The sequence below is a fragment of the Papio anubis genome, chromosome 7 (genome assembly GCF_008728515.1).
Source record: "Papio anubis isolate 15944 chromosome 7, Panubis1.0, whole genome shotgun sequence".
NCBI lineage: Eukaryota > Metazoa > Chordata > Mammalia > Primates > Cercopithecidae > Papio > Papio anubis.
In genome coordinates, this window is record NC_044982.1 from 117,196,293 (window position 1) to 117,215,764 (window position 19,472).

At 35.8% G+C, this 19,472-nt stretch overlaps 1 protein-coding gene across 12 annotated transcripts in view; it reads left to right on the forward strand.

Annotated features, from left to right (window-relative positions):
- MYO9A (myosin IXA) overlaps positions 1–19,472 on the forward strand; it is a 301,131-nt gene that overhangs the window by 205,776 nt on the left and 75,883 nt on the right. For 8 of the 12 annotated variants that reach the window (XM_031669215.1, XM_021941798.1, XM_031669218.1 and 5 more), the window contains 9 exons: positions 2,416–2,496; positions 3,397–3,507; positions 4,364–4,486; positions 6,069–6,218; positions 7,404–7,723; positions 8,360–9,931; positions 13,618–13,717; positions 14,214–14,429; positions 19,306–19,418. In XM_031669215.1, the coding sequence (XP_031525075.1) occupies positions 2,416–2,496; positions 3,397–3,507; positions 4,364–4,486; positions 6,069–6,218; positions 7,404–7,723; positions 8,360–9,931; positions 13,618–13,717; positions 14,214–14,429; positions 19,306–19,418 (2,786 nt within the window). The remainder of the gene's footprint in view (positions 1–2,415; positions 2,497–3,396; positions 3,508–4,363; positions 4,487–6,068; positions 6,219–7,403; positions 7,724–8,359; positions 9,932–13,617; positions 13,718–14,213; positions 14,430–19,305; positions 19,419–19,472) is intronic. The other 4 variants (XM_021941799.1, XM_021941802.2, XM_031669221.1 and 1 more) reach the window with 2 other exon arrangements.

A 19,472-nucleotide genomic window follows, 5' to 3' on the forward strand; every position in this document is an offset into this window, starting at 1 on the left:
AACACTAAAAAGAAATGAGCTTTCAAGCCATGAAAAGGCTTAGAGGAACCTTAAATACATATTACTGAGTGAAGGAAGCCAATATGGAAAGGTTACATACCATAAGATTCCAAATATATGACATTCTGGAAAAAGCAAAACTATGGAGATAGTAAAAAAGATCAGTAGTTGCCAGGATCTAGTTGGGGGAGGATGAGTAGGCAGAGCATAGAGGACTTTAGTCAGATTAATCTATATGATAATGCAATGGTGAATAAATGTCTATATATTTGTTTAAACCCATAGAATGTCCAACATAAAGAGTGAACCCTAATGCATATTATGGACTATAGTTAATAATCATGTGTCAGTATTGGTTCATCACATATAACACAGTAATGCAAGATGTTAATTATAGGGGAAATTGTGCATGTGAGGGTAAAGGGGCATGTGGGAATTCTCTGTATGTTCTGCTTATTTTTGCTGTGAACCTAAAACTGCTCCAAAAGTCTTATTTTAAACAGGCAGGGAGTAAGAGGAGGAAGGGAGGAACAAATGAGAGAGGACAAACAAGAAGGCCAGTAATAAAACTGGTAGCCCTAAATCCAACCATACTAATTATTAACAATGTAAATGCTCTAAACAGTCCAATTAAGAAATGGATATTATCTGATTGGATAAAATAAGACCTAACTGTATGACTGTATGTTATCTACAAGAAACCTGTTTAAATACAATGATACTAAAGGGTTAAAAAATGAAAAAAATAAACCATGCAAACAAAAACCAAAAGAAAGCTATAGTGACTATAGTAGAGTCAGACAAAGTAGACTTCAGAACAGAGAAAACTACCAAGGATAAAGGGAGATAATTTCATAATGATAAAAGGTGCAATTTACAAAGTCTTACATGTGTATTCATCTAATAACGGAGCTCCCAAATATCTGAACCAAAAACTGATAGAATTAAAAGAAAAATGGACAGATCTGCAATTATGCTTGAAAACTTCAGCATACCTCTTGGTAATTGATAGGGTAAGTAGACAATTAGGAAGGACATGGAAGACTTGAATAGAATGATTAACCTACTTGACCTAACTGAAATTTATAGAACAGCCTAGCCAAGAATTGCAGAATATACATTCATTTTAAGTGCCCATGAAATACTTGCCAAGGTAGATCATAAACTAGGCCATAAAACCTTAATAAATTTGAGTTAAAATCATACAAAATGTTGTATTTGTAATAGAATTAAACCAGAAAGCAAAGAAAAATATCAATCCCCAAATATTTAGAATATATAAAACAGACTTCTAAATAATACATTTTTTAGAAGAAGGAAAATTTTTAAATATTTTAAATAAAATGAAATATCAAAATTTGTGCAGTGCAGCTAAAGCAGTGCTCCAAGGTTAATTTATAGCACTAAATACTTTTATTGAAAAAGGAGAAGTGTCTCAATTCAATAATCTAAATTTCTACCTTATAGACTATAAAAAGAATATATGAAACCCAGTGCAAGCAGAGAGAAGTAAATAATAAAGATAACAGCAGAATTCAATGAAATGAAAAACAGAAAAATAGACAAAAAAACAAAAAACAAAAACAAAAAACACTGACACCAAAAGCTGGTTCTTTAAGCAGATCAAAAAAAAATTTTTTTTTTTTTGAGAGAGTCTTACTTTGTTGCCCAGGCTGGAGTGCAGTGGCACCATCTCGGCTTACTGCCCTTACTTACCCACACCTCCCAGGTTTAAGTAATTCTCGTGCCTCAGCCAGGCACCACCATGCCTGGCTAATTTTTATATTTTTTTTAGTAGAGACGGGGTTTCACCATGTTGGCCAGGCTGGTCTCAAACTCCTGACCTCAGGTGGTCCGCCCGCCTCGGCCTTCCAAAGTGCTGGGATTATAGGCGTGAGCCACCAAGCCTGGGCTGAGCAAATCAAAAAGTTGATAAACTTCTAGCCACTAATCAGGAAGAAAGAGAGAACGTACAAATTACCATTATCAGGAATTTAAAAAGGGATATCATTACATACTCTGTAGACATTTAAAGTAAAGCAAGGGAGTACTACCTTAGTGGATACCCTCCTGAATCATTTTAAAAGTTGTAGGATACATGAGTTTGAATAAAATTGTTTCATGAAATGTGAAGAAAAGTGAAAAAAGGTTCTACATTTGATTATTCTGAAATACATCAGCGATATTTACTATTTCCAGGCTGTCTGCTTTAATACTAAACTACCATCCTTATCCTTAGTTATCCATAATTTAACCAGTATAAGAATATACACAATGTGCTTTTCAAAAACAAACCTCTTGCTATGTGTGCCTCTACTTTTTGAATGTTTTGCCAGCATATTGATTACATTTATATGTTACTTGTTAGTAGTTTGGAATGGGAGAGTATGATAATTATATTGCTTTCTGTTGCAGACATCATTAAGCAAGCTAATGGAAACACTTGGTCAAGCAGAACCATATTTTGTAAAATGTATCCGCTCTAATGCTGAAAAGGTAAAAATGTCCTATAAATGAGAGCACATATCTCGGCTTACTTCAGACTGAGCTTTAAATACTTTTAAGCAGAATAAGTGGAGGGGAAGCACTAACTATAATATTTATAAGGAAAATAGTGTTTTATAAATACTTTCAATGGATTTTTCCATATTTACCTGCTTGTAAGGTGTTTATATGGATTTGATTTAGCATCACCCAGAATTTGAGAAGCAAATACGTCTTGAAGTCCTGTCAGAAAAGAGTTTTCTTTTCTTTTCTTTTCTTTTCTTTTTTTTTTTGTTTTGTTTTGTTTTGAGACAGAGTCTCATTCTATCGCCCAGGCTGGAGTGCAATAGCATGATCTCACCTCACTGCAATCTCCACCTCCTGGTTTCAAGCAATTCTCCTGTCTCAGCCTCCCAGGTAACTGGGACTACCGGTGTGCACCACCACACCCAGCTAATTTTTGTATTTTTAGTAGAGACAGGGATTTGCCACGTTGGCCAGGCTGGTCTTGAACTCCTGACCTCAAGTGACCTTGGCCTCCCAAAGTGCTGGGATTACAGGTGTGAGCCACCACACCCAGTTGTAGGTTATCTTGTTACAGATTTTGTAGTGATTGGACTATGTGGCCTCTGGGGGTGATTACATTCTTTTTGAGCTTTTAAGGTCCTCTCTCTTCACAACCAGAGAAGCCTGGAAGCTTGGTTTCTTTCTTTTCCCTAGGGTTGGGCAGTCAGAACTTCTCTGAAGCTACCAGCTGAGAGGTGAGCTTGCCTTACCTATCAGCTTAGTTGTTATATATCTTAACCAGACAACCTCCAATCAATCTCTAGATACTCAACAGTTAGCCATGCTTATAAACAGATAATTTGGAGATCTACTGTTCTGGGTTAATCTTTTTTCCATTTGCTTTAGCTGCCCTTAAGGTTCAATGATGCCTTGGTACTTAGACAGCTTCGATACACTGGAATGCTGGAAACAGTTCGAATTCGCCAATCAGGATACAGCTCCAAATATTCTTTCCAGGTTCTGTTTTTATAGTGATATTTACATATTTAGACACATCAAGTAAATGATTCCCACATATCTTGCTTATTATTTCTTTAGGGCTTACTTATTTCTCTTAATTCTTCCTTTCCATTTCACGTTTTGTATACGGAATTGAAAAGGGATAGACAGTATTTACTTTGATTGAATGGCAGCAATCTCATTAAGATTATTGTAATAGAATCCAGTACTTGGTTATTCTCATTTGATCAGAATGTTTGCTAATACTAAGTTTACTCCTGATATAACAATTCTTTGCACTGACCTCTCCAGTAACTGAAATATTTCAATGAGAACTATCTAGTGAAAAGATTCCATTTGGTTTTTCCTGAAGTTTTCTCAGCAGGATTTTCTTTCATAGTAAGCTGCCAAGAAGGCTCACAGCTACTCTTATCAGCAATTGCTGCTGTGGGTATGGAAATTGTATTGAAGCTGTTCAGCAACTGAGCAAGTCTTTGCTGTTACTGGGACAGAAAGCCTCATTCTCAGTTATCCTGCCACGTTTGCTTTTTTTTTCCCTGATAGAAATTTTAGGTGCTTGTTAAATAACTTTTTCTTTGGTCTTCTATAAAGCTTCCTCAAAAGGGATAATTAGCCTCTGCCCTTTTTTTTTTCCTCTCATTCCCTTTTGATGATATGATATGTAGAACCCAATATCTTTCTCTGCCTCCTATGTTTTTCGAATTAACCTTTTATTATATCTTAAATTAACATGCACTTCTTGGTTTCACCCTGTTTAAAAGAAAGAGGAAAAGATTAATAAAATGATAATTAGTTTAAGGTCTTGTTTACATATACTACTTTCTGATTTTACAATTTTTTAATTATTTTTCAGGATTTTGTGAGCCACTTCCATGTACTTCTTCCCCGAAATATTATTCCATCCAAATTTAACATTCAGGATTTCTTCAGGAAAATAAATCTTAATCCAGATAATTATCAAGTTGGAAAAACCATGGTAAATATAATCTGTATAGCTCTTGTCAAAATTGAGTGCATTTATTTAAAAAATAATAATTTTTGCCTATGAGATTGTTTATTTAAAAGATAGTGAATCAGATATCAAAAGACAATTGGTTAGACCCAGGTTTTTATTTAATTATATAGTCAGTATTAATCACAGAGCTCTGGCCAGTGCTGTAGTTCTAATTTTAACTGCCTAAAAATCATCTTTCCATAGATGTTCTACTGTAATCTCCAAGTCAGCTTGCCCAAGATGAATTTAAGATTCATCTGGTCTTAAATTTATCAAATACTTTCTTTCTCTGTCATCCCTTTTCCAGTTTCTCAGTCTAGAAACCATAATTGTCTTTAGCATACCATTCGCTTTAATCCTTTCACAAAGTTTTAGGGATTTTTTTTCCTTTTACAAAGAGATTCTCACATCACTTTCTGTTTCTCCATTACTACTGCTTCCATTTTATTTTTATTCCTTATCTCTTCTCATCTACATTGCTTATACAGTGAACAGCTTACTTACCTGATTCTAGTGTATTTGTCATTCCATTTATTCTACTCATAATTTTAAAATTATTATCTTAATATACTTAGTTCTTTATGTCTGCCTCCTGCTTGATAATAACCCCCTCATAACCTCCTCATTAAATACAAACATCTTTCTCTTTTTTGAGAACCTTCATATTGTGGCTTCACATTACTTAATATCTTTTTTTATGGAGATTAATTGTCCCATTGTCTCCTGTGCATGCCTTTATTATTATTTTCAACTGTTTGTGTTACTCAGGTGGGATCTTTTGTCTCTGGCCCTTATTAGTTTACCATCTTCCTCTTTGGGTATATAATATCTACCTGCTCTCAAATGAGAGGTATAATTCCTGTTTCTAAAGGGATATGTCTCCTTCACCTTTGCAGCCTCCCAAGCCCTAAACATTAGTGGAATGAAGGAGTAAATAAAATAAACTTATTAATAACTTTGGACAGTGAGAAGCTTAATGCACTCTGGATTTCAAAAAGACTTATCATTGGTTTATTCATGATATGATTCAAGCTTCAAGATCTGTGGTTTTCAACTTTTTTCCCCACCGCAACACCTTTGAAAAATATGATTTATTACCAGTAATACATTTACTTATAGCAATGGTTTCCCCAATGGAGTAATGTAGCATAATCTCTGGTGCTGGAATTTTGATACTCTTGCTGACCTTGTCATTTCTCTCTCCCTTCCTCCCTTGCTTACTTTCCTTTTTTTCTGTCTTTTTATTTTTTTTTTTTGAGACCGGATCTCTCTATTTTGCCATAGAACTTGAACTCCTGGGCTTAAGCAACACACCTGTTTCAGCCTTCTGAGTAGCTAGGAGTATAGGCATGTAGCACCACACCCAGCTCACCTTCCTTATTCTACTGTCTCCATTTCAATTTGAGAAGGACTACTTTGGATAAATCTGTAGGAATATTTATCAGTACTTCATTTACATGCCTGCCACTGTGTTCTTCTCTAAAAGCTTATCACAGAAAGGATGATTCATGAAATAAATTTCTCATTTCTTCTTTCACTGCATTCCTCATCTTCCTTTTGGTAGGTCTTTCTAAAGGAGCAGGAACGACAGCACTTACAAGATCTGCTTCACCAAGAAGTGCTCCGCAGAATCATATTGTTGCAGCGATGGTTCAGGGTCTTGCTGTGTAGGCAGCATTTCCTCCATCTGAGACAAGCATCTGTTATTATCCAGGTGAGAAGCAAAGGATTCTTTGCATGAGATTGACTAATTTATTTGGCCTTTGTTTAGTAACCAGAACCTTTTTACTGTAAAACATTTTCAATAATAATGTAAACTTTAGAAATGAGAATATGTCATACCCACTTTTGAAGTGCTCATAACACCCAACAGATTATCTGGCATATAATAGACTATTAATAAATATTGATTCCATTGAATTTAAATTAAATTGAATTTGTAGTTATAATGTCTTGTGAGGTCTGAGTAGGGGCTAAGGAGTTACCTAATATTTGTTGACATAGTTGTTTTTATTTAACAGTTTTTGGAGTGATGTTTGAGAGTTTATATATACTGTTAGTTTTAGACACTCATTTTGGATGATAGGTACCTTGTTTTACATTTATTTGTTTTATTAATGCCCTCATTGATTTATATCATTTCCATAATACCTTTTCCATTTGTGCAAGAAAATCTTTAGTATCTTCATCTTTGGAATGTGTGTCAGGATTACCTTAAACCCATTAGTGTTATTTGGGCAAATTGTAACAAAAGAATATAATATGTTAAAATTATTAATAATTTGAAGGACATGAATCATCCAAAAACTTTAAATTAAGTTCTGTAATTAACTCCATCAAGGTTATAGTATTTAAAATAGCTGTTTTAGCCAAACATATCTGGAAGAGAAAACTTTTTTCTATTTATCTTTTTCAGTTGCACTTTCTGCTTTTATAGAAAACTAATTTTTTTATTTTTTATTTTTTTGAGACAGAGACTCTCTCTGTCGCCCAGGCTGGAGTGGAGTGGCGTGAACTCAGCTCACTGCAAGCTCCACCTCCCAGGTTCATGCCATTCTCCTGCCTCAGCCTCTTCAGTAGCTGGGACTACTGGCGCCCACCACCACGCCCAGCTAATTTTTTTTTTTGTATTTTTAGTAGAGATGTATTTTAGTTTCACTGTTAGCCAGGATGGTTTCGATCTGACCTCATGATCCGCCTGCCTTGGCCTCCAAAAGTGCTGGGATTACAGACGTGAGCCACCGCGCCTGGCCAGAAAAGTTATTTTTCATCACCAAGAATTTAGCTGCATAGGCACTTAACCTGTAATTATGACATAAGAAATTTATTCTCTTTTTTTCCTGTGAAAATGCAATGTAAGATATGACAACCAGTTTCTGTTATTTTGTCTTCCCCACAGAGATTCTGGAGGAATTACCTAAATCGGAAGCAAGTCAGAGATGCAGCTGTGCAGAAGGATGCTTTTGTTATGGCTAGTGCAGCTGCTCTTCTCCAAGCTTCCTGGCGTGCTCACTTAGAGAGGCAGCGGTACTTGGAGCTACGGGCTGCAGCCATCGTTATCCAGCAGAAATGGAGAGATCACTATAGGCGTAGGCACATGGCTGCTATTTGCATACAAGCAAGATGGAAAGCCTACAGGGAAAGTAAAAGGTACCAAGAACAAAGGAAAAAAATTATCCTTTTGCAATCAACATGTAGAGGATTCAGAGCAAGACAAAGGTAATCTCTATACTATACTATAATACTTGCTTTTTTTCTTTCTTCCCAAGTGCTTTGTTTATACCTCTGCGTTAACACTTGTCTAATTTGTATTAGAATTGGTTGTATACAATTTCTTTTCCACTATACTGTGATACTTTTACTGATTTTAACCCACATTGTATTGTCTATAATGGAAGTTAAATAAGGTTTTATTGCATTAAATTGGATCGAAAATCTACATGGTCTGTGATCATAACTGCTAAGAATTAACTTTTACATTAGGCCGAATCTTACAAAATTGGCAATATTCAACTGTTTTTACTTTCAGAAACTGTAATTTCACACTTAAATTAAAATTTCACTTTAGTTTGAGGTTTACTTTAAAATAAAGCTAATATTAAAGTGAGAGCTTTACTTCTGAATTAGTTTACATTTTGACTGAAATGCCCAGGTAGAAGTTATACACTTAATGAAATATCATCTGACTCATGGAAATAGGAAAATTGTAAAATGTGCATTCAAGTTAATTTAAGAAGTACTTAGGTATTGTAAAAAGATTTTATAACTGCATTTTTTCTTAAATTCTCAGGAAGTATGTTCTCTTCAGTGGTAACTAAGATATTTCTGTAACCCATTTTGTCTGTTTTTATATAGATTTAAAGCTTTAAAAGAACAAAGGCTAAGAGAAACAAAACCAGAACTTGGATTGGTGAATATTAAAGGATATGGATCTCTGGAAATTCAGGGTTCAGACCCTTCAGAATGGGAGGATTGTTCTTTTGACAACAGAGTAAAAGCCATAGAGGAATGTAAATCTGTAACAGAGAGTAATCGAATTAGCCATGAAAGTTCGGTGGACTGCTTGAAGGAGTCACCAAACAAGCAGCAGGAGAGAGCCCAAAGCCGGAGTGGTGTGGACTTGCAGGAAGATGTGCTTGTAAGAGACAGACCCAGATCCTTGGAGGATCTCCATCAGAAAAAAGTAGGCCGGGCTAAAAGAGAAAGTAGGAGAATGAGAGAACTAGAGCAAGCTATATTTAGCTTAGAATTGCTGAAAGTTCGTTCTCTTGGTGGTGTTTCTCCTTCAGAGGATCGCAGATGGTCTACAGAATTGGTGCCTGAAGGCCTTCAATCTCCACGGGGTACACCTGATAGTGAGAGCTCTCAAGGAAGCTTGGAACTTCTGAGCTCTGAGGAAAGCCAAAAGAGCAAACTAGAATCTGTAATTTCAGATGAAGGAGACTTGCTGTTTCCATCACCTAAGATATCCAGCAGTCCAAAATTTGATTCACGGGACAATGCCCTCAGTGCCTCAAATGAGACTAGCTATGCAGAGCATTTGAAGGATGGAACTATGAAGGAAAAGGTGGTCTGCAGTTCTGAGTCTATTACCTGTAAACCACAGCTGAAAGACTCCTTCATTTCAAATAGTCTGCCTACTTTTTTTTATATCCCCCAACAAGACCCACTGAAAACAAATTCCCAACTAGACACAAGTATCCAAAGAAACAAACTATTGGAAAATGAAGACACACCAGGGGAAGCTCTTACTTTGGATATCAACAGGGAAACTAGAAGGTATCACTGCTCAGGAGAAGATCAAATTGTTCCTCCTTTGAATACAGAGTCTTCTAATCCTATACTTAAGAAGTTAGAAAAGCTAAACACTGAGAAGGAAGAAAGGCAAAAGCAGTTGCAGCAACAGAATGAAAAAGAGATGATGGAACAGATTCGCCAGCAAACAGATATTTTAGAGAAGGAGCGCAAAGCGTTCAAGACAATTGAAAAGCCAAGAATTGGAGAGTGTTTGGTGGCACCATCTTCCTATCAGTCAAAGCAGAGAGTAGAGAGGCCATCCTCTCTCCTCAGCTTAAATACCTCAAATAAGGGAGAACTTAACGTACTGGGGTCCCTATCAGTAAAAGATGCAGCTCTTGCCCAGAAAGACAGCTCCTCTGCTCGCTTACCCCCAAAGGATAGACCTGTCACCGTGTTCTTTGAAAGAAAAGGAAGTCCATGCCAATCTAGTACTGTTAAGGAATTATCCAAGACAGACAGAATGGGTGCCCAGCTGAATGTAGCCTGTAAACTCTCTAATAATCGCATTTCAAAAAGAGAACACTTTAGGCCAACTCAGTCTTATAGCCACAATTCTGATGACCTTTCCAGAGAGGGAAATACTAGGCCCATTTTCTTCACTCCAAAGGACAATATGAATATTCCCCTGTAAGTGAAATGTTTATTTATGTTTATGTATAAATGGGAAACTTCTTGGAGTATTTTTATTAAGGTGCCTTGTTCTGCTCCAACTGTTTGTGTAAAGTGGCTGCTCAACTTGGCCATTTTCTCTTTGTAAAAATATTCCCTAATTGTTGACTCTACCATCACCTGAAGTTGGTTGTAGTTATACCCTAGGAATCCTTGACTAATCATGAATAGCAGAGTAAATACTGGGTTCCTCCCCATTAAGTGAGAAGCATTTGTGAAGGGCAGTACAGTGCCTGTAAACATAGTAGGCATTCACCGAATACTGGTTGCTTTACAGCTGTGAGGTTTAGTAGTCCAAGGTTGTTCATTTCAGGCTTTAAAGAAGTTAATTTGTTTTGTTACAGCTGTCGGCCTATTTATGATCATCATTACATTCATTTTACTTCTTTGTGTGTGATAAACACATAACATAAAGTTTCCCATCTTAACCATTTTTAAATAATACAGTACAGTAGTGTTAACTGTTTGTTTTGCAGAAGATCTCTAGAACTTTTTCTTCTTGTAAAATAAAACTCTGTACCCATTGAACAACTCTGCTTTTCCTTCTAGCCCCTGCCAACCATCATTCTACTTTCTGTTTCCAAGAGTTTACTTTTTATACCTCATATAAATAGAATTTCTTTTTTTTCTTTTTTCTTTTTTTTTAATAGATGGAGTCTCACTCTGTCACCCAGGCTGGAGTGCAGTGGTGTGATCTCAGCTAACTGCAACCTCTGCCTCCTGGGTTCAAGCAGTTCTTCTGTCTCAGCTTCCTGAGTAGCTGGGACTACAGGTGCACGCCACCATGCCTGGCTAATTTTTGTATTTTTAGTAGAGACGGTTTCACCTTATTGTCAGGCTGGTTTCAAACTCCTGACCTCAGGTTATCCACCTGCCTCTGCCCCCCAAATTGCTGGGATTACAGGTGTGAGCCACCATGCCCAGCCCTGAGTAGAATTTCTTTATACTTTTTTAAACTAGTGGTAGTCATGAGAAAAGCATTTTTAAGTGGTACATAAAAACAAATTTAACAAAATTGAAGATACTTGTATTGTCTTTGTATTTGGTAGATTCTTTTGGTTCTTGTGGGAGAATGTCATTGAAATGAAAGGAGGGCTGTATCTTTGGGCTAAGAAAATAAATTTTACATTAACAATGAAAATAACCTTTTCTCTCCTTTTATGTATAACCCGAACATTTAAATGTTCCACCCTTTAAAATTTCATATGGATTTTAGAGAAATCCTTTGTAAATGTGGGCAAGAGATGATCAATAATTTATTTTTCCACCAAGAGTTTCTATAGTATTATAAAGTGCAGTTGAGCTTAGTGACAGCTTTAAGTATTATTCCCACCCATTAATCTACAGATTTCCCAGAAGTTCAAAGGCTCTGTGTAGCATATGCACCTATAAGAGAGTGTTAAAAACATATTCCCTGTCATTCTAAGTTTAGTGATACATGCTATTCCATGCATATCTGTGAGTGAGCTCTTTAATATTCTTCTTTAATGTCTGTTAATTATGACATTTATGTGTGTGTTTGTATTATAGATGTATACACTTACAAAGTAGCTGTTGGGATCCATGAATTTGTTTTGTAGAAAACTTAATTGTAGATTCCAAAAAATATTAATCATCCTTGTGAATTATTTATCTTATTTTTCCAAGATACATAGTTGTAGGTCTATTTGAGCTGATTTCCTTTATTGCTTTATTAATGGTCTACTTATCTTTAAAATTATTGTATATTAGATTATATTAAACTCTACAGATAAAATTCATACTTTAAATCTCGTCCTATTGTATAAGTAATTCTAGAAACATGAACATTTTGTAGAATCATAAATGTTGGTGCTTCTGAATTATGTAGTCTAGTTCCCACATGTTATAGATAAGGCCACTGGGGCCCATAGAGGTGAAATGACTTATTCAAGATCATATATTTAGAGAAATGGCTGGGACTAGAACTTGCATTTTATCATTAAGGATCGGCATTGGGTTTTATGATTAGAAAGTAATACTAGGTTAGTGTCCCTTTTGTACTGTAGTGGATCATGATGAGTACACAGTAGTTTTTAACTGTTTAATGAGAGAGGACAAAAAAAATCATAGTGAAGTCTAAAAATTGCTGTGAGTTAAAAGGTTAATTGCAGTGGTCAAGTACTATCAAGATTCTATTAATCGTTGTTTCTCTTTGGAGGATAAATGAAGGTCCAATAGGCTCAACTGTGGCAAGAGTGATTTTGATAGCCAGAAGAGAATCCTTTAGGACAAGCTAGGATTGCTAGGCTTACATATATTACATACAAAAAGGGAGATCTCTGTGAAGACTTTAGCTAGCAAAGATTGCATCTATTTGTATTTGTTTCGGGCTTATTGCATAGAGGCAAAGGGCAAGATAATTTCTTATGTCTCCTAGACTTTCTTTTATAAAAATTAAATGAAAGATTTTGAATGGAAGAACAATTAATCTACCAACTAGTATCATAAGTTAGTGTCTAATTTTAGCCAGCACTATGCTTGGAAGTAAGATATGATTCTCAAGGAGCTTACAGTTCTACTCAGGAGAGATTATCAATATGTTGTTGTTGAGACTTATGGTACTGAGTTAATATAGGTAATTGGGGCCATGAAGGTGCAGGTTATATACACTTTTTCATCAGATTCTGACATCTATTTCTGCCCAGAATTTAATGATAAAATAGTCTCATCATACAGTTATTCAATCAAAATTAAGTTTTCATAAGCTAACACTGTAATACCTGTATGGTCTGGAGCATACTTTAAGTTTGATAACAACTTCTTATCCTGCCAGTGTTGATTTTATTCTATTCAACATGAAGCCTTTTGTTTGTTTTTTGGGTTTTTTCAGACAGAGTTTCACTCTTGTCACCCAGGCTAGAGTATGCAGTGGCACGATCTTGGCTCACTGCAACCTCTGCCTCCTGGGTTCAAGTGATTCTCCTGCCTCAGCCTCCCAAGTACCTGGATTACAGGCACCTGCCACCACACCCAGCTAATTTTTGTATTTTTAGTAGAGACGGAGTTTTGCCATGTTGACCAGGCTGGTCTCAAACTCCTGACATCGGGTGGTCCGCCTGCCTCGGCCTCCCAAACTGCTGGGATTACAGGCATGAGCCACTGCGCCCGGCCTCAACGTCAAGTTTTAAAACTCAGACAATGGACGAAAGCTACAAAGAGAGATTTCAGAAGGAGTTTTCTAACCAATAGGAACTATCTCAGTATAAAATATAATGAGATCCTCATCACTGGATGGCTATTTTTCAGATATTTTATAATGATTAGATGGAAAGGCCCCTTGTAAGACTAGTATTCTAAAGATTCAGGAATTTGGTATTTTCCTTTCCTCATCATCAGATCTATTTTATTTCTTGAGTTTTATTTTGCAACTAGTATTCTTAAACATGTCATATTCATAGTGGAATATACCCACTGATCATCAGGACAAGGCCTCTAGTAATTCAGTCATATGTGTAGGCTCAGGATTATTATTACTAATTAGCTAAGCAGAAAAAATATGACTTAGTGTCTTGGGAATTGACTAAGACCTGAAAATATTTATAGAATTTGCTGGAAGTCTTTAACCTGGCTGCCATGGGATATCTGCCAAGAACTGAAACGTAATTTCATTGTTTTATTTAAAGTGTCAGCAAAGAAGCCTTAAACAGTAAAAATCCTCAACTCCGTAAAGAAGATGAACCAGCATGGAAACCTGTGAAGTTAGCTGGGCCAGGCCAAAGAGAGGTAAGTATTGGGTCTTGTTTATCTATCTTCTATGCAAAAGAGATGTACATTATTTTGGAAATTGTTATTCTTGTAGGTAGAGCACCTCATCTACCCATTTACTCCCAAGTGTTTTTAGAGAAAGAAGCCATGAGCTGAGATTGTTATAATTATGGAGGTGTACTCCAGGCAGGGAATGGTGCCTAAGAACCCAGTTGCTAAGAAAAAGAAGGCAATTTGTGCAAGTGACTTTGTTGACTTATTATGGCAGTGAAAGATGACTTCTTTGGCTATGTAGAACAGTGTAGATTTAGCTTTCATTCTCGTCCTTCGTTCAGAGTAATGTATCAAATTCCTTTTGGTCATCCCTGTCACTTCTCCTAGTGGAAAGGGCATGGTGGGGTGGAGGGATATTTCAAGAAATTCATGAGCCCTCTGATGTCTTTCATTGGCATCATCTCACAAAGAAAAAAAAACCCAAACATTGTTGTGTTGTTTGTTTTATCATTTGGTCAAGCAGGTTGCCAGACCGGCCCATAAAAAGAAAGCTCGAATGGCGCGGACGCGCTCCGATTTCTTGACTAGAGGTACTTTTGCCGATGGGGAGGGGGATACAGAGGAAGATGATTACGATGACATTATTGAGCCCCTTCTCTCCCTTGACCAAGCTTCTCACTGTGAGCTAGGGCCTACACCCAGCCTGGATCAGGCCTCTCACAGTGACTCCGAAATGGTAATTTTACAGCAATATAAGAAAAATAGCAAGCAAATCTGATGGAAATAGTCTTTGCTAATCTAAAGCTAACCTTCACAGCTTCTTCCCATGTAATGGTTTGTACATGGGAAACCTCAGTGAACACAGCAACTAAGCTAAACCTTAATTTAATAGAACTCAAATAAATGGCACTTTAAAAAGGTATAAATTAGGCAAAATTAAGATTATTTGACTTAGCACTAATGTAGAAATTTTCCATGTTGTATCTTAAAAGGTCTAGAGCAGTGGTCCTTACATTTTTTCTGTAAAAGGTCAGATAATAAATATTTTAGACTTTGTGGGGCATGTAGTCTCTATTGCAACTACCTAACTTAACAACTTAACTTAGCCACTATAGTGTGAAAGCAGCCGTAGACACTAAGTAAACAAATGGGCATGACTGTCTTGTAATAAAACTGCAAAAACAGACAGTAGATTGTATTTGACCTGTTGTCCATCGTTTACTGATCCTTGGTTTAGTTTACTGATCCTTGGTCTGAAATAATCCAGTAGCTTTTAGCTACAATGCACTTTTACATTTTTTGCCTGTAAACTTGCTTCCTCCACCTCACTTTTCACTGATAAGAAATAAACATGAATTTTTAAACATATAGTGAGCAAAAAGTGTCTTCCTGGACCAACCCAGCCAAATAGAAGGCTATATATAATGTGAATTTGCATTAATCACACAATATAACATTGGTGTTGCGTTTGAATAAAGCTGCACTATTTTAAGCTAAGAATATAACTATATCATCTTCTCAGCCCAAATCAGGTGTATATGTGGTTTGACAAGTATTAGTGTATTGATAGGTATATTAAGGCAAAGAGTTTCATTTTGGAATTGTCCTAGAAATATATAATGTAAGGACCATATGTCTAATATGAACCAAAACATCACTGATGAAGTGGAGTGAAATAACGTTTTATTTCCATGCATATCTGTAACTGAGCTCTCTAATATTCTTTAGTGTCTGTCAATTATTGGAGAAAAATTTTAGAATGATCTTTATTTGACTCATTAAATATTCTATCTTTGAACTAAATTTTAAGCTGTTTGAATTGTCCAAGATTTAGTTAATTGAAATTTCTCCTATTGTCCAGAATAATCTTGTTGCCTTTTTTTTTGTTGGAGGTATACCCAGTTTTTAAGTGACAAAACTGATGTTTTATGAAGGCAAAAACAACAAAAAGAGAAGAATGCAGGACAAGTCCCCTGATTAGATAAATGAGTCATTAACCTGAGCCGAACTGTAGGATTACAGAAATTGGAAACATTCTGTGTATCTGTTAATATATATAATTAGAGCCAAAATCTTCAGTGTAGAATAAAATAACAGCATTTTAGAGGTGCCCTGTATTTGACTTATAAATAAGGAAATATACTGTGTTATCTGATTAACAGTTAAATACAAAATTATGTAATGGAATAAACTAATTTTAATGAGAAGTCCTGCTTTGTCTAGTATACATAGATTTATTGTTTGCAGAAAAACTTTGGCATTTATGACTGCTGTTTTGTTCCTGAGAGTTTCCTTTGTAACAACCCTTAGTCCTTTTGGTGATAGACTTTTTTTACACTGGGAACTTTTACTGAGATGAACCAGGAAGTTGGGCTTTCTGCTTGGAGCATTCAGCTCCTTTCAGTGTTCTAGCCTCTGTTCACCTGCTTGACGGTCACTGCATGCCAGTAGTTGTAGAGCACTTCCCTGCACAGTGTGTTAGTCATGTCTCCAGCTTTCTCCTTTCCTTCTCTTTCATCACGAGCTATTTTAGGAACAGGTGATGGTGCTTGTTTCTTGTGGACACTGCATGAAGAAGCTTTGCTTTGTAGAATATGCGGATAGATACTTACTGGGGTTGGGGATGGGCTGGGTAGGAACAATTTTTAAATGTGTTTCTCTTTTTATTTATCTTGAGAATATTCCATGTTCTAACATTATCTGATATTGTGAAGATGAAGTTGTATTATGTCTAAATAAAATCTACTGCTGTCTCACAATCCAGATATTTTCTGGATTTTAAATGGATTTGATTTTCTAGGTACATGGAGTTTTAAAAACTGGATTTTTTTTTTCTGAACAAACTGATTTTATTACTCTGAAGTGTATCATTAAATCTTGGAAGAAATTGTTGTATGACCTTTCTAATTGTGAAGTAACTCAATCTAATGGGATAAAGACTTTCACAAATGAATTGAAGGAGATTTCATAAGCATTACCTGTTGAGTTTTTAAATTATTAATCAGTTGTTACCTGCTCTGGGAGGGGAAACAAGTGTAGTAGTTTCCCTCCTTAGTGACTTTGGTGTTTTTTAACCTCTTACTTCAAACTCTGCCATTTGAATAACTGTTTAGTTTCTGTATGCTGCTCTCACTCCATTTTTATACACACCATGTTGGCATTTATTCAAGAAGAATGGCATGTTCTGCTAAACATTTTTTTTTTAAGGTAACTTTTATATATATTTTTAGTTTCTCCGTTTTCTGGATGGTAAGCGGGTTAGTAGAATAATTTCTATTCCTTATTTATAGGATTAGTATTAGAAACATTATACTTTTCTCTATACAGTTTTCTTTTATCATCCCCTAAATTTAAAGCAATCATCTCTATGGATATGACTCCTGAATAGCTCTCCAGAATTTCAATCTTTATTACTTCCAGCATAGTAAAATTAAATTTCTCATTATTCCCCCCAAACTGCTGTCACTTCTTATATTCCTGTTTCTGCTGTTCTCTGAGATACTCTCTAATCCTTATCTGTGTTGAATTTTCTTTCTCTCTGATGTCTATTCCATGGACTGCCAGAAAAACCTGTTGATCAAACAAAGCTGTTTATTAGCTTATTACAGTAAGAAAAAACCCACTTTGACTGTATCTTAGTAATATCTCACAAGGGAGAAGTCAGGAGAGGATATTCATAAAGTTTTAGGACCTGGGCTAGGTGATTTTGAGGTCGGTCTTGCATGGTAGAAAACTGCTTGTTATTGAACAAAGTTTATTACATAAGAGTTTTGGATTGTCAGCCTTAAGACAGCAGCCACACTGTTGACTATACACTTAGTATTCATATGTGTATTTTATTCCTCTAAAAAAAAGGACCAGTTTATAGCATTGAACTATCTGTTCTTTGAAGATTTGGCAGAATTTTTCTATGAAACCACCTGGGAGTGGTACTTTTTTGTGGTGTAGTTCCTTGATAAGTTTTCCTTTTTTTCTTCTAGGGAAATTTGTCTTTTTTAAACCTTTTATGTAACAGGGTCAATTTTGGCGAACACTTTTTTCTTATAAAATTATCAATTTCATCTAACTTTTCAATTTATTTGCATAGAGGTCTGGAAAATAAGAGCTGAGCACAGAGGCATGTGCCTGTAGTCCCAGCTACTCAGAAGGCCGAGGCAGGAGGATAACTGGAGCCCAGGAGTGCAAGGATGCAGTGAGCTGTGATCGTATCACTGCACTCCAGCCTGGGCAACAGAGCAAGACCCTGTCTCTTAAAAAAAAAAAAAAGATTTGTTAGACCCAAACAGTACTCAGTCTAAGGCTAATTATTCTTAACTATTGAGGTGAGATCCTCTGTACACTTTGCCCAGTGCCCTGGGAATCATAAAGTTATGTCCTCTGGCTCTTGGGCATAGACACTATTACTGACCTTTTGTGAGTGATGGGCTCAATTACCTTTAATCCTTTGAAGTGATCTTTTTCCTGGTCTTGGGTTGTTTTCTCATACAAAGTGTTGATTAGTACTCAAGCTGAATATTCAATGTGGACCTTCTGTAGATCTCTAGAGTTCTGTCTTTGTGCTTTTCACTCCTCTCCAGTACTCTGTCTTTTGGTCTCTAGTCTTCATGTTCACTTTGGACTTTCAGCTTCATGTGTTCCACTGAGAGTCTGTCAAGTTTCACCTGGTTTCCCTCTCTCTGCATCACGGCCTAGAAACTCTCAAGGCAGTAAGATGGGACAAGTGTAGGACATACTTCCTTTTTTCCCCATCTGTCAGGGATATCTGTCCATCGTTTTAAACATTGCGGTTTCATATTATTTTGTCTGGGTTTTTTGTTGGTTTCATGTAAGAGGGTAGACTAGATCCCTATTACTTCATCTTTGCCAACTTAGGGTATTTCCTCTTTCTGTTAATAAGGCCATAGTCACGCAGTCCAAAAGACTAAAGAAAGAATATTATAACTACAGAAAAATGAAATATTAGGAAGTGACTTGAATAGATAACAAGAAATTCTCTCCTCAGGACAGGATTGTCTTTAGAGGGACACATTTTAAACAAATGGAACAAGAACTGCCAATTAAAAATCAGGTCACAGTTTGATAGCCTTATAAGTTGTTTATAATTTAGACCATTAATGATGGTAATGAGCCTTTATTCTTTTGTCTTTTGGCTCTTTAAAAATCATTGTATATTCCATCTCTTTTAAATTATTGATTAGATACATGAAGAATTTATAATAGCAAATTAAGCCATAAAAGTAATAGCCACCTTTTGGGATAAATAAAAGGAGATTTGAAAAACAATAGTTAGCACTCTAAATTTATTAGATCCTGTATCTTTTCTCTCTGTCTTTAAATGGTTTTCACTTTCTTGCCTCTCCACTTGAGATTCCTTTTTAAATTGTCAGAAAATATGAACTGGTAGATCCTGTTTATTTCATTGACCAAGTCCTCTTTATTTCAGATTACTTTATATAGAGTTTTCAGTAGGCTCTATTATTTCAATGAATCTCTGAATAATATGAATGTTTTTGTGTGTTTTTAAATAGCTCAATTCTATAACCTGAATTTTAATTACAGTGCTATCATATATTTACTTGGCATTAAATCTTTCACATATGTAATTATTACAGACATCACAGCGATTTTCATCAGTTGATGAACAAGCAAAGCTTCATAAGACTATGTCTCAAGGAGAGATTACCAAGTTGGCAGTGAGACAGAAGGCTTCAGATTCAGATATAAGGTATAAAGTATACATAGAGTTAATAGGGGTAATATAATTTTATTTGATAATTGA